Consider the following 16,116-nt stretch of genomic DNA (forward strand, 5'->3'; position numbering starts at 1 on the left):
AATAACCAGATTCATTAAATAGAAAAAAAGTTATTTAATTTTTCTTTGGTAGCGGCTTTCATCAGCCACCCTGTATATTGCGTGAGCCGAGAATCTACTACGACGTCATGAGCCCCTTGGAGGCGAGCCCAAAAATTTTTAAGATTTTGATTTCTGTATCCATAAGAACATGTGAATTTTAATATTTGACAACTGTGGATTGTGGTCTGTCGCGCTCTATGTGTTCAGCACATAATTATGGTTATATTCTTAAGCAATTGAGAGCTCGTTAGAGAGATCAATTCGCTTTTTGTACGCATTCCTGCTTGTTTTTGTTTGTCAAAGAACAAGGAGCATTGCCGTATAATTGTCAATGTGGACTTTGAGTATGTGTATATGTATGCAAATATATATATGTATATATAATATGTATACATATTGTATAAATGTTTTATTCGCAATCTATTTAAAAAATAATAAGCAAAGGACTTATATCGTTGATATCCAGTGATATCAATAATAATATATAATATTCATATCAAATGTTCTTATTTCTTGTGATTATATTAACAAACTTAATACAAATATTTAATCTTCTTTTTAATTGGCGTAGACACCGCTTACGCGATTATAGCCGAGTTAACAACAGCGCGCCAGTCATTTCTTCTTTTCGCTACGTGGCGCCAATTGGATATTCCAAGCGTAGCCAGATCCTTCCTCACCTGGTCCTTCCAACGGAGTCGAGGTCTTCCTCTGCTTCCCCCGGCGGGTACAGCGTGGAATACTTTCAGAGCTGGAGTGTTTTCGTCCGTTCGGACAACATGACCTAGCCAGCGTAGCCGCTGTCTTTTAATTCGCTGAACTATGTCAATGTCATCATATATCTCGTCCAGCTCATCGTTCCATCGAATGCGTTATTTGCAGTGGCCAACGCGCAAAGGACTATAATTCTTTCGCAGAACTTTTCTCTCGAAAACTCGCAGCGTCGACTCATGAGTTGTTGTCATCGTCCAAGCCTCTGCTCCATATAGCAGGACGGGTATTATGAGTGACTTATAGACTTGGGTTTTTTTTGTCGAGAGAGGACTTTGCTTCTCAATTGTCTACTCAGTCCGAAGTAGCATCTGTTGGCAAGAGTTATCCTACCTTGGATTTCTTTTGGCTGACATTGTTGGTGGTGTTTACGCTGGTTTCAAGATAGACGAAATTATCTACGACTTCAAAGTTATGACTGTCTGTTTGATGACAGGAGATATTTCGTCTTGCCCTCGTTCACTGCCAGACCCATTTGCTTTGCTTCCTTGTCCAGTCTGGAGAAAGCAGAACTAATGGCGCGGGTGTTGAAGCCGATGATATCAACATCAGGAGGCTTATCCCACCATAGTTGGCGCAGATTGTGGGGTCTCCTTTTTTGAGGATTGGGCATAGCACACTTAAATTCCAATCGTTGGGCTTTTTGTCCGACCATATTTTACAAAGAAGCTGATGCATGCTCCTTATCAGTTCTTCGCCACCGTGCTTGAATAGCTAGGCCGGCCATCCAACGGCCCCCGCCGCCTTGTTGTTCTTCAAGCGGGTAATTGCTATTCGAACTTCTTCCTGGTCGGGTAATGGAACGTCTGCTCCATCGTCATCGATTAGGGAATCGGGTTCGTCTTCTCCTGGCGTTGTGCGTTCAGGCTGGAGAAGTGTTCCCTCCACAATTTAAGTACGCTCTGGGCATTGGTGACTAGATCACCTTTGGGGGTTCTACAAGAGTATGCTCCGGTCTTGAAACCTTCTGTAAGCCGCCGCATTTTTGCGTAGAATTTTCGAGCATTACCCATGTCGGCCAGCTTATCAAGCTTTTCGTAGTCACGCATTTCGGCCTCTTCCTTTTTTTTTTTGTCTGTAAATGCGTCTCGCTTCCGTCTTCAAATCTCGGTATCTATCCCATCCCTCACGTGTTGTGGTCGATCGTAACGTTGCAAGGTAGGCAGCCTGTTTTCTCTCCGCTGCGACACGGCACTCCTCGTCGTACGAGCTGTTCTTTTACACTTTCCGAAAATCAATGGTTTCGGTTGGAGCTGTACGTAAGGAGTTTGAAATGCCGTCCCACAGTTCCCTTATACCGAGTTGTTGACGAGTGCTCTCAGAGAGCAGGAGTGCAAGCCGAGTAGAAAATCGTTCGGCTGTTTGTTGTGATTGCAGCTTCTCGACGACGAACCTTCCTTGTGTTTGATGGCGTGCGTTTTTTGCTGCACAGAGGCGGGTGCGATTCTTAGCTGCAACAAGGTAGTGGTCCGAGTCGATGTTAGGACCTCGGAGCGCACGCACATCTAAAACACTGGAGACGTGTCTTCCGTCTATCACAACGTGATCGATCTGATTGGTGGTTTTTCGATCCGGAGTCAGCCAGGTAGCCTGATGTATCTTCTTATGCTGGAATCTAGTACTACAGATAACCATATTTCGGGCCCCGGCGAAGTCGATCAGCCTCAACCCATTTGGGGACCTGCGTTAAAGTCGCACAACAATGTAAGAGATATTTCGCCTTCTCACTTTAGCTCGTCTTCAAACGGATGTTCTTAGGCCACCCAGAAAATACTTCGTCAAAGACCGAAAGTCGTGAGCTGCTTGAATCATATGTAAAAGAATCGTTTCTTGCCACTCCCAAGTGAATGGCGATCAGAGAACACCTCACTTGCGTGAACTTCTACACATGACTCCATCCTCCAAACAAATATTTAATGTATATATATATGTTATTAAATATTTAGAACTTAATTTCTAAATGGGAGATCTAGATGAAGTTGTCTTTTTAGTCTAGTAATTTCATTGCAGTCTAATAACATGATTACCAAAGGATTGTTATGATAACTGATTCTGTGTAAATATGCTGAACTAAATCTTTTAATTTTAATTTGTAATTGGTCTGAGGGTTTTTGACTGAAAATGTTTGTATTTCAATATTTGAATTACTAGCAGTTTTAGTATGGCTTTATATAATAGCAATTTATTTTCAAGGTGTAACTGCGATTTATATCCGAGTAGCCAGTACAATTGGTTGGTTTTTATTTTTAATTGCTTATTTTTAGCTTGTATGTGCTGTTTCCATGTTAACCGTTTGTCAAAGTGCATACCGAGAGGCATTTAACGCTATCACTTTTAGGTATAGCATTGCCATTTAGAAGCAACGAAGGGCCATCACTTCGCCTTAATGTAAATAAAACATGCTTTGATTTATTCACGTTTACTCTCATTCTCCAGCAATCTAACCAAGATTATATCTTATTCAATTCTTCTTGCACCAAATTAGTTGCTTCAACAGGAGACTGGCTTGGCGACAATAGAGCAGTGTCGTCAGCAGGGTAGTGTGCTTGGTACTGTACTTTATACCATTTTTATCACTGATATACGTAGCACTAATATACGTAGCAATTAATATACTTAGCAATTAATACATTTTCAGTTTCAGGTATGTCAGAGATAAAAATGGTGTAAAGTACAGGACCAAGCACACTACCCTGTGGTACTCCAGCATTTATGAATCTTATGTCAGACGTTTCGTCAGTTATTTTTACATCAAATGACCTACCAGTTAAGTAAGACTTAAGAAAGGAAATATATCTGAGAGGATAATATGTTTTTTAATTTATATAGTAGACCATGATGCCAAACTTTATCAAATGCGTGCTGAATGTTCAAAAATGCTGCTGAACAGTATTCCTTACGTTCTAAAGTGTCAGTAATGTAGTTAACTACGCGGTGACATTGTTCGGGTGTACCGTGATAACGGCGAACCCCAAATTGATGTTCAGGTATTATCTTATTTACCTTTAGTAGTGGCAATATTCCACGCAAAAATATTTTTTCAAATATTTTGGAGAATAAAAGTGATTTCGTTCTCGGCTTTACCTGGTTTGAGCACCATCACAATTTCTGCACACTTCCACTGAGTAGGGAATTTTTTAGCCTTAATATTGAATTATAGATAAGTGTAAGAAACATAATTCCTTTTTTAGGTAAGCACTTAGCTACTCTGGCATCAATTTTTTCATATGCTGGTGATTTCCTGTTGTTCAGCTTTTCGATTTCAGAACGTATTTCGGCGGGCGAAATATGTTTCATTGGTAGAGATAGTTGACAGGGTATATCAAGAAATTCTAATATTGCAGCATCATTGTTGCTACCACTACAACCAAAAGCAACGTTCACTTGCTTCAAGATATTTACTGTGCGCATTTGCTTTGCTTTTGTCTGATCTGATATTTTTTAGCATTCCAAATCTTATGATCTTCATTATTTCTATAATTTAAACTCTCAATATAATCAGAAATCGATTTATTTTTTAAGTCTTTTAATTTTTCTTTTAGCTCTTTTGTGGCTTTATTTAGAGTAGTTTTGTCAATTGGATATCCACTGCTTTGCCACTTTTTTCGTAAACGTCTTTTACTCTGAATTAATGATCTAATCTCTGCAGATACCTGAATTAGTTTATGAGATGTAAATTCATTCCTTTTTTGGTGAGTGGCAGCAAAAGCTGCTTCGTGAATTAGGTTTGTAAAACCTTCGACTGCATCATCCAGTTCAAATTGGGAGTTAATAGAAGTATTAAGTATTATATTTTGCGATATCCAATATTGAAAAACACCAATTTCACTTTTATTACTTAACGCAAAATATATGTTCAATTATTTATTTATGTTGAGTTGCGTTTTTGTTTATGTGTTAGATTTGAAGAAATTGTTGTTATTTAGAAATATTTGTTTTTATAATTAATTTACTGGTAATTTCACCTCATTTTTTAAATTTATTTTCAACATGATGGACTACTTTTTTCTGAATAATTTTGCACAAGTTTAATATCTAGGTAAAGCCTAGGCAGTTTTTATGTAAACGTGTTAATATTATTTCGAAATACAGAGAGGGCGCGTAAACGGAATAGGAAAAATATGTATGTATTATCCGTTGTCCTCCCTTGTATTTCTAAAAATGTATGTAGGAAATGTTTTATTTTTATCACTTTATTTATTTTTATTTAGTTCATACAAAGTTTTCGTAATTAGATAATTTTAGTTTTAGATTTAAGTTTTCTTATATTTAATATCAACCTTAGTTTTAATATGAGCGACTTGCTCGCGGCGCTGATCAATTTGAACTGTGTTGTTGTCATCTGTTCTTGTCCGTGTTAGGATCCATTTCATTAGTTTCGTCAAGTTCGGTCAATCCATCAGGTATGTAATTATTAGTATTTCTGTCCGCTTCTGTGTTCCTTTCCTACATTCGGCCCTCCTGACGCGTCATTCGACCCGAATGATGCCTCAGGTTCAATTGAAGGCGCCCACTTCTTCATATACTCGGCAATTGAAATGGTTTTATCGGCCCCTTCATGATCACCTATTTTCTGTATCTCATATCTTCCGTGTGGCAAAACCTTATTAATTTCATACGGACCTAAAAACTTCGGCTTTAGTTTTAATCCCGAACCGAAATGTGTTCGCTTAATGGCTACTAGCTCGTTAATCTTGTACTTTATTTTTTCTTTTAGATTTTAATTAAACGCTTTGCGGTTTTCTTCCGGATTTTGCGAATGTTTTCCTTAGCTTTTTTACGTATTTCGTCTCTATTTACATTTTTACTATTTTACTTTATTTTTAACGTCAAATGTTACTTCAACTTCGAATTTAAGTTCGATTTTAAGTACAACTTCGACCTCAACTTCAATTTCAACTTAAACTTCACCTTCTACTTCAACTTCAACTTTAATTTTTAAAATTTAACTTCAACTTTAACTACATTTCCATTCTATTTTTTTTTTCGTTTTCAATCTCCATTTCATCTTTACGTTGCGTTACACTTGACCGCTTCTGCATTTTCAGTAAAATCTTCCAACCATTCCTCGATTGAAGGAGAACCCGATCCGCTAAATTATGTTAATGAATCCTGTATATCTTGTAAAGTGAATAGCGAACGACCGTGTACATTGTGTTGAACATCGCTTGGTGGTGGTGAACCAACAGCGCCGTATTCGGAACCTTCATTATCATCATCATCAATATCTACACTTTGACCAAAATATTCAAGCAGTCGATCTTGTAATGTCGTCTTTCGTCCTGTAACTCTTAAGTCCTAGCTCAGTCAATTTGTCTTTGAGCTCATTGGCAGTCAACTTTAAAATTTCGTCTCGGTTCATTTCGTCCTTCTTCAAGTTATTGGTTACAATATATGATATGCTTAGATTTAAAATATTTTAAATTACACAGTTATATGAAAATGCATCTACACAAATATTAGTAGTATAAACGCATAGAGAAAATAATATTATGTTAAAATCCACAAAACTTTAGTACTTATTTTTAAATTGTACAATAACTTATGTATACTGTTTTCCAACAATGCTTTGTTGTTTCTTGTTCTTTTTAATGGTACGGTAAAGTCCATATTTTATTAACTACTGATTCACCTTCGTTTTCAAAAATTTACATATTATAAAAACATATTTCAAAAATGTAACATAAAAGCGAAAGTTAAAGCTTACGTTATCATTTGTTACAGTCAAAATATTTTTTTTTTATACAACTTGTTCTACTGTACTTATCTGCTTTTCGTTCGAATCACACCACTTTGTCCAACGACGCTTCGGAAAATTACTATGATAGTTCCGTTATTCGACGCTACACTGCTTCAGCCACATCCAATACGGCTCAACTGTACGCAACTCCAACAACAGCAATACTTAGCTAGCAGCTACAACAACTTCTAGATTTGCCTGGCAACCACAGCAACAGCTACATGTAGCATCGTAACAGCATCAACTCAATGTAGCCACGACTTCTTAGCGTTTCTGTACATTTTCTTTGAAATTGACTACATACATACGCTTATAACTGTATGTAGTAACAATGTTCGGCCAACGCTATGCGAACGCACAACAAAAACAAAAATATTTCGCCAAATTTAATGATTGGCACACAATCATGCACATACATACATGTGTACGATTGAATACAAGTTTTAATTTTTAACACTTGACAATGAAATTGCGATTAAAGTTCGCATTCCACACCTGACACCAATTTGTAGGAAATGTTTTATTTTTATCACACTTTAATTATTTTTATTTAATTCATACAAAGTTTTAGTTTTAAATAATTTTAGTTTTCTTATATTTAATATCAACCTTAGTTTTAATATGAGCGACTTGGCGCTGATCAATTTGAACTGTGTGGTTGTCATCTGTTCTTGTCCGTGTTAGGGTCCGTTTCATTAGTTTCGTCAAGTTCGCTCAATCCATCAGGTATGTAATTATTATTGTATTGTATATAATTTAGTATATAAAATATAGCATTGCAATCACACTTGTTAGCTAAGTAAGTGGGATATTGTTGTATATACGTTTACTTTGTTCACGGTATTTTAATAAGCATATATGTATGTTTGTTTTTATTTTTATTTCGGAATTTGAAATTTCCACATTCGATAACGTGTTCTCGTTTGTTCGAAAGAATCGAAATCTCACTCACTGTACCAAATTTCGTGAATATTCTTTTCAAATGTGAAAGTTTTCCATACAAGAACTTGATTCCGATCATTCATTTTGTAAGGCAGCTATATGCTACCGTCAACCGATCTGAACAATTTGTTCGGAGATTACATTGTTGCTTTAGAACATAACCAGTGCCAACTTTTGTGAAATGTGAAAGTTTTTCATACAAGTACTTGATCGTTTAATTTGTATGGCACCTATATGTTATAGTGGTCCGATATCGGCAGTTCCGACAAATGAGCAGCTTCTTGTAGAAAAAATTACGTTTGCAAATATCTTAAAAACTGAGGGACTAGTTCGTATATATGCAGACAGACAGACAGATGGACATGACTCAGCTCGACATACTCATCATTTATATATATACTTTATAGGGTCTTCGACCCTTCCTTCTGGGTGTTACAAAGTCGTGACAAACTTGTTATACCCTGTTCAGGGTATAAAAAGAAAATTTTATTCAACAAAGCCTTGAAAGAAACTAACTGTAGCAGAAGAGCAACTCCTCAAAGCTACAGAGATAGATGTTGCAGTTGAAGTAAAAATCTTGAGAAACGAATTGTTTTAAAGAAGAGATCGCTGCAAATCAAAGAAAAGGTGCATAAAGCAGATATGCAAATAAAAGTTGTGGAGTTACAGATTAAAACTTATGATCTTGATATTTTAAAGAGAAAAGTTCAGAAATAAGAACCAATATATACGATATGTTAATTACAAGTTCCTGTTTTTATTGAAAATATATTTGTTATTCAATTATTATTTAAAGACAGCATAGTATGCTCTCTAATTTTATGACTAATTTTAGTTATTTCTCGTATCTATTTCTGTATCATTGTTTTCATTTACAAAATATCTTCAATATGTTGAATCTTTAAATTGTATGCAGATGTTATGCAACGCTGCACATACATTGCTGAATTTTGCCACCTTTTCAGGACTATACCGACTTCTTTTATCATTACTAAGAATTTTTCACTTGTAATTTCGGTGTGCGCGAAAATGAGAAGCAAAAAAAGCAAAAAACGAAAGCAACGCTTTTGGGGTCTTCCAGCGTACTTATTCCTGTTGTTGTCACTTCATGTTCTCGAAGGAAATGTAGGTGGTTGGCGTTGGCTCATATATGTTCTCTCCACCAGCACCAGACTTTTGGGATTTTTTAATTTTGCAATTGAGTAAGAGATCGGTCTGCAGGGGTACATCGGTGAATGTATCACTCGTCACGTAAAAGCCTGTATTTCGTATTATGACATACGTGATCGTAACGCTTCTATTGTAATCTGGCATGATGACATACGTGAACGAGTATATAAACGTATCCGTTCGTTCGAATCGAATCGAAAATTCGAAAAAAAAAAAATTTCTATTTTAGTTGACAATAAAAATAAAATTATTTACAAGGTTGAGGACATAAACATTTTTTAATTAAATTTATTAAAGAATACTTTATTTGGTCTCTTATCGTTTGGTCGATTGCGGTGAAGCGGTTCGCTAACTCGGTTCCATTTCTTATGTGTGATAAAAATCGCAATTTTGAGGGTCGTAACTTTTTGTAAATTTTATGCAGTTGTTATGTAATGCCTCACAAACGTCAGCAAATCTAAAAATAAAGTTTTATTAATGAGGATTCATAATTTTTTTTTATACCTACGCTATTGCTACGATCTCTTAGCTATCTCCGCACTGTTTTTTTTTTATGCCCATCACTTTTACTAGAGCTCAAATAAAAAAACAAAGTTGGATTAATTTTGATATTTAATTAGCTTTTGTTATTTTATTGAAAATTTAGCAAAACTTTTGGCAGTTCCATACCTATTGTGACCTAAAAATACGATACAAACCAATGTGGAATTTAAGAACTATTGTGAATTCAAACTACATTACGATCCGTTTGCTATCGTCTGTCATAATGCCAATCACCGCATACGATTGACGTATCGCGTAATTTTTTTTTCGTATGTTTGCCGATCCGGGTCCGGGATCCGGGATATAACGATTCGACCCCAGGTTGCTATCCATCCCAACAACGAGAAGAAAAATTTAAAGATTTCAAATTTGTTCATACTTGTATGCATACCTAAAATTTGGTATGCATACCTGCCTATACACGATGCGACGGTAGGCAATACTTCGCATGTAGCACAGACATTTCCGCAAGTGTATATCCTGCTTTAGGTTCCCGCCAGCTTTTTTGTTTTTGTTTGTGTTTAAGTTTTTTATTTTGTGTTGCTTTTTTGCTGTGGGATATGTATTTACATATATATTATATACTATATGTATGTACGCATAAATTTTTATTTCACAGTACCCTTTTCTCTTTTTTGATATATAACAACAACATGTTTTTAATAGGTTATATTTTTGTTTTCCATCACTTCAATTTTTCTCTCCACTCATCGTGAGCGTATGTACGACTGCATGTGTAAATATTTTAGATGTACTGCACTGCACTTTCTGTTGTTTCTTTTTTCGTTATATATATATTTTTTTTATAGTAGGGGAAAGCATCGAAAGCCGGAGTGCGGAACTTCAATCCGCTAACCACAGGACCACCGATTAAGTGTTACTTCGGTGGAAGGACAAGACATTAAGTCTCCTCTATTGTGGGGACTGGCGGACGCCTAATTTGTTCAAAAAGTCTCAGTTTTGTCATTATCGATGCTGAAGCTTCGCTGACAGCTTTCCAATTATCAGTCGACTGACACATGAGTGTCGTTAAATTATCGACCTTAGAACTACCAACGAGTGTGGTTTTTAGTTTTTCCCTTGTATTTGGGGATCGAGGGCAATAAAATAATACATGTTCAGAGTCTTCTATATGCTCTGTACACGTCGGACAGTTCGGACTAATGTCATTGTGGAATCTGAAAAGGTAGCTTCTAAATCACCCATGTCCACTAAGTATTTGGGTCAGATGATAGTCTAGGTCCCCATGTCGTCTGTCTATCCACGAGTGGATGCCCGGTATAAGTCGGTAGGTCCAACGCCCTTTAGATGCGGAATTCCACCGCTCCTGCCACATTTTAAAGCTCTTGTTCCTCTCCTCTGTCTTTGCCGATTCTGTTTTAGGCGCTGATAGATGATATAAACGCTCGAGTTCATCTCCCTGGATGTCAATGGGCGGCATGCTGGATAATACCTCAGCGGCGTCGGTCGATGTAGTCCGGAAAGCACTTATTACTCGAATTGCAGAAAGCCTATGTACTGCAATTATTTGTTTAGCATACGCTTTTATATTCATTGCCTGTATCCATATTGGTGCTGCGTACGTCACACAGCCTGTATTGGTTATCATTCTCGATAGAGCATTGTTAATTGTATTTGCTTTACTGGAGAAATACTCCAGGTGTTCTTTAAATTTTAATTTGGAATCCAATATTACTCCCAGATACTTCAGCTGCGGCTGCGAAGTAATCTCGCCTTCCCTATGCTGAGCTCTATTTGTTCTTCTACCTTCCAGGTGCTTATGAGCAAAACTTCAGTTTTTTGCTTCGCCAGTTCCAGACTCACAGAAGAGAACCAATGGCGTAGACCATTTAAGCACTCAGTGCATTTGTTTCTTAGGTCGGCTAATTGTTTTGCCATTGCTACCACCATGAGATCGTTGGCATACGCTATTAGTTTCACGACTATTGGTTGCGGTGTCTTTATCAAAAAATAATTTAATGCTCATAAACATTCAGGGGCGCATATTTCATCCAGGGTTTTGATTATGTGTGCCCATTTTGCCGTGTTGAACCTATTCTTGATATCCAGGGTAATTAGCGCGCAGTACTTTTTTGTGCCACGTTTCCATCTTTTGCCACTTACTGTACATTTCGCAGTATCAACGACTTATCGTAGTGCGTCAATAGTGGATCTCTTTTTCATAAAGTCGTATTGTCTCTCTGATAATCTACCGGCTTTTTGGATTGCTAACTGCAAGCGGTTTCTTATTATATTTTCGTACACGTTACCCACTGTGTGGAGCATACACAATGGTCGGTGCGATGAAGGTTTTTCAGGTGGTTTCTTTGGTTTTGTGAGCAGAACCAATAGCTGTACTTTCCACGCGTCAGGGAAACCTCTTTCTTTATGCACGCGTTGTACATTTTAGCGAATAGTTAAGGTTTTGAGGTTTTAGCTTACGGTCGTGTCTCGGGAATAATGTTTCGACGACTTTTTCCATAAAAGAGGTTTCTCAAAACATGATTTTTTGCTCCGGGTAATTGCCGACTTCAGTAGTTTCTTCTGGCTTTTATATTCTTCTCTAAGGCGATTTTCTTTTGTTTCACTCCGGTTACGCTGTAGACGCCGTCTGGCTGAGTGGTAAAGCTTTCTCAGCTTGGAAATTCCCTCATTCCACCAATACACAGGTCGCTGCTTATTCTGATGTGATGTTCTACACATTGTTGCATGATGCTGCGTCACCTGATATTTTGGTGCACTCCATACTAGCTCAAACAAGTCTGAGTCGAACTCCTGTTGCTTCCAGCTTCGCTTTCGGGAAGTGTTTCTGCTATGAAGTTTGGGCTCTCGGGAGTACGAGATTTGTGCTATAATTCCATATGATCGCTGTTTGTGTATATGCTTGACACCGCCCACTTAATGTGCCTGCTAAGCGAAACATTTGCAAACATAATGTCAATAATAGATCCTTTATTCCCCTTCTGGTACGTATTTTGTATTCCGGTGTTCAATATTGTTAGGTGCGTTTGACTCAAATATTCTTGAATTAGCCGCCCTTGATGGTTTGTACATCTGCTGCCCCTTGCAGTTGACCAAGCATTAAAATCCCCCGCTATTATAATCAGTGTTTTGCCTCTGGTTTCTAATGAAAGTCTTAAAAGGAAATCTTCGAATTCGGTGATTGCCGCGCTGGGACGAGTATAACAACTTGCAATATAAATCTCCTGTATGTTTGCCCATATGAATCAGTTATGAGCTTCTCTGGAGCAGGTCTTAAAAGCTGCTTTGCCAGATTTGTCTGCGATCCATGTGCTTTTCGGACGCTGGGAGTATTGTTCACTTAGTAAGGCGACATCAATATTCTCTTCTGTGACTGTCTGTTCTAGCAAATCCTTAGCTGGTGCGCAGTGGTTAAGGTTTAGCTGTAGTATCCTCATTTACTTAGAGACTTTATCATCTCGATTATGCCGATATTTTCGGCAAGTCGTGCTCAATACTGAGTGTTCCCCTTTACAGAGCATGCAGCTCGGAAAGTTTGTGCATACCTTTTCTAAATGTCCCGCGGTTCCACAACGTGTACAATGAGAAGATCTTTCGAGCTGCAGCAATTACGCGCCATGTGACCCAGGTGGAAACACTTATAGCATTTGGGAACAGGCTAGTATTCTCGAAGGCTCTTTATTTGCCCTGTTTTAAGTGCTATTTGTGTGTTTCGGAGACTTTTCACACTCGATATTTCCAAATTTTGGATTCCGCACTCTCTTTTTTAGTGCTGCGCAGATTTTTTCGGGAGTTGTAATTTCATCCAGGTCTTTGCACGTGATCCTGACGTTGTGGGTCTTGGGCTGTATCTTAGCTTTTTCGCCAACCACCCCCTCCATTGATCTTTGGAAAGATTCGGCTTTCGTCTCTGCTCGATTTTTTAGTTGTATAAGTAAATCTACTTTTATCGTTTTACGAATATAGGTTACATTTGAACCCAGTTCTTCAAGCCCGCTGTCACTTTTTTTAATTTTTCGCAGAATATCTGCATACTTCGCACCATCTTTCTTTATTATAATTATGGGATCTGGTTTTGTTCTGATTTTTCTTTCCAAAGGTTTCTTCTTTTTTACAACGCCTACCCATCTTTCTCTTGCGTTTAAACTATTCGCATTTACCTCTTGGATTAATTTTGCTGCTCCACTGTATGACAATTGCGGCTTTTCGTTTACATTTTTAAGCTTTGGTTTTTTGGTTGGTGGTAAGTAACTTAATAATTCTCGTATCCTCTTTGGTGTATGCTTTTCTCTGGGGATAGGGGATACTGGCGACGTTTTCCCTACCATAGCTCCTTTCAGCGGGTTCTCTGCGGTTTCAGCCTTGTCGTACAGGCTTGTTATGCATCTATGCCCAGATTTTCCATCTTTGGTCGGCATTTTCACAATGTTGTATCGGTCCAGCAGCGGTGGTTTCCTTGTTTTTACCTTTTGGAAGCGTTCTCAAAATCTTTGAATTCCCCCGAAAAGGATTCTCTACTTCCCAAACTATTTTCAGAGGCCAGATCTCCATCAGAAAATAGTTGGGAACACCTGTCTGTGGGTATATTCAGTCCTTTGTCCTAAAACCTTAGTTGATTTTTAATAGCTGGCAATGCCGTAACCAAAGGTAATGCTAAGAAGGAGAAACGAAAAAAGACAGCTGATCAAACAAAACAAAACGGCAGATTAAAATGAAGTGACCGCTTTGTTTCGCAGTTATATGGGGAAAGTCTAATTTAAGCTTTATTTTGTTTAATTTGGGAATGTTACCACGAACATTTCAAATAATAACACCGTATAACTTATGTATTGTAGTGCGTGAAACGGGTGTTGCAAACGAAATGTGTTCTAAACGATAATCCAAATCCTTTTTTGTCGTGTGCGATTCTTGTTCTTGTTAGTGTGAGATGTCGTCGGGTGGTGACTTCTTGCCGAATGTGGTGTGGTTTTCAGTTGTACTTGGGTAGAAGACTGCCAAATCCTTAATGGTTTTAAATCCGAATGGTTTTCTCAAGCCATGACACGATATTATGCAGGGCATTATTCACTGAATTGCCTTTACGATAAACACTTTGCGCTCTTGATACATAGTTCATTGAAATGCGCATCCTTATGTACCAGTTCATCAGTCTTTCAGTCGTAACGTGGGAGCCATTGCCAGCCTTCTGATACAGTTCGCATAGATAGGTGCCAACCAGCTGCATGACACCTTAACAGCCAGATGCAGTTGCGCTGGTATGATGCTGTCCGGTCCCAGAAACTTGAATGGTTTGAACGAATTAATCGCCCATATTCAGAAGATCAACAAAGGCAGTGCAGGCATCATGCAGCGCTCCTAGAGATATCCCCGCAGAGGACGTATTGTACTGGTAGTGAGCATCAAGGAGAATCTGAACTGTATCTTCACTGCTCAGGGCGTACTTCTCATTTGCGTCCTTGAGATAACCCAGGGAAACGGGTTTTTTTGCGAGAATACGTCCGAACCTAGGGGACTCGTCAGCCCTCCACTTTTTGGATTTTGAAAGTCTCGCTTTCTACAACGACCCACGACCCTTTTTCAATAGAGGTATGCAGGGCGCTCTGATTTCCGAGAGTTCCATAGTCAAACAAAGAGGTTTCCCTCTGCCCTTCGGTGTTTTCAGTGGAAAGGAGCTTCAGAGTAGTTTTGCTCTCCGAGCTGAAGACTTCGACCCACCCGTCCACCACCTCGGTGTGACCAATGCGTCCTCCCCGGTGCGCGTGGGAGAGTATGTCGGAGCCTCCTGCGGTAACCTTCTCAGTATGTATTCCTAGGAAATCTTAAAGACTTTCAAGGTGGACATTCTTCGACTAGATGGAACACGATATACCTATTATCAGAAAGAGAGTGATCATCAATGATCTAGTTTGAGATCAGTGATTCAAACCTATACTACTCCAAGGTGAGGTCAAGAACGTCCTCCGTGCCTGCTGTCACAAATGTAGGAGAGTTTCCTTTATTACAAATGAAAATATTTTCACTAACAATGAAATCAAAGACCGACTCATCTCTGTTATTAGTGTCCGAGCTACCCCAGATTGAATGTCGCAAGTTAGCGTCGGAACCGATGATGACGCCGGTTCCTCTTTGTGACGCTTCAACCAAGAGCTTCCTCAACAGCAAATGAAGTGGTTCCACCTTTTCGTCGTACGGCGTGTACGCAGAAATTAAAAGAAGATCTTCGGCGACATTACGTCAGCGTTGAAATTAGGTAAATAAATACCGAGTTATTTAGGACTATCATATTCTTGTTAGGGTTTTCTCTTACTTTTTTTAGGGCAATCCGTGTTTCTTTACAAATAAGGACATTTACATTTTTTATTTTTAACTAAGCTTTTCTTGTTCTTAGTGGTAATTTACACAATTCTCACGCCATAGTTTCCAAAAAAAAAATTTCAATTGTGAGTGTTCGTTTCAAAACAATATTTTTACCTATAAAAAATAGCTTCGAATGTCTAAATGACAAGGTCCTATTTGTATCAAAATGTACAATTAACATAGTGTAATGGCATAGTTCCTAAATTTAAATATGTACGTTTTTTCAATATGTCTGTAAATATTTCTTTTATAATGTTTTCTACACACGATTTGTATTTTGATATATAGGTCTCAGGTTCTTTGGTAACTCAAGTGAGATGATTCTTGAAATGGAACGCAGCTGTAAGGGGAACTGTTATGCTGTGAACTTCTTAAATTATCCGACTGATGCATCACGCGAGAAATTGAAGTATTCGATAAGTTCAACAAGTATTAGAATATCACCTAAGAAACGTTATGTTAATGACGAAGAGGTAGCAGGAATAAAAGGTAATTATGTTCACGAGTTCATTAATTCAGTTGATATGCACTCTCTCAAACTTCTTACTGACTTTACTATATTTAGTTCTGATTTCTCCTACAAATGTTGA

The 16,116-nt window shown here is 38.0% G+C and overlaps 1 protein-coding gene across 3 annotated transcripts in view; it reads left to right on the forward strand.

Annotated features, from left to right (window-relative positions):
- LOC108972656 (retinal-specific ATP-binding cassette transporter) overlaps positions 1–16,116 on the forward strand; it is a 57,586-nt gene that overhangs the window by 11,960 nt on the left and 29,510 nt on the right. For all 3 annotated transcript variants that reach the window (XM_018939339.1, XM_018939340.1, XM_018939341.1), the window contains exon 3: positions 15,815–16,015. In XM_018939339.1, the coding sequence (XP_018794884.1) occupies positions 15,815–16,015 (201 nt within the window). The remainder of the gene's footprint in view (positions 1–15,814; positions 16,016–16,116) is intronic.

The sequence above is a fragment of the Bactrocera latifrons genome, unplaced genomic scaffold (assembly GCF_001853355.1).
Source record: "Bactrocera latifrons isolate USDA-ARS-PBARC rearing strain unplaced genomic scaffold, ASM185335v1 scaffold_412, whole genome shotgun sequence".
In the NCBI taxonomy this organism is placed as follows: Eukaryota; Metazoa; Arthropoda; class Insecta; order Diptera; family Tephritidae; genus Bactrocera; species Bactrocera latifrons.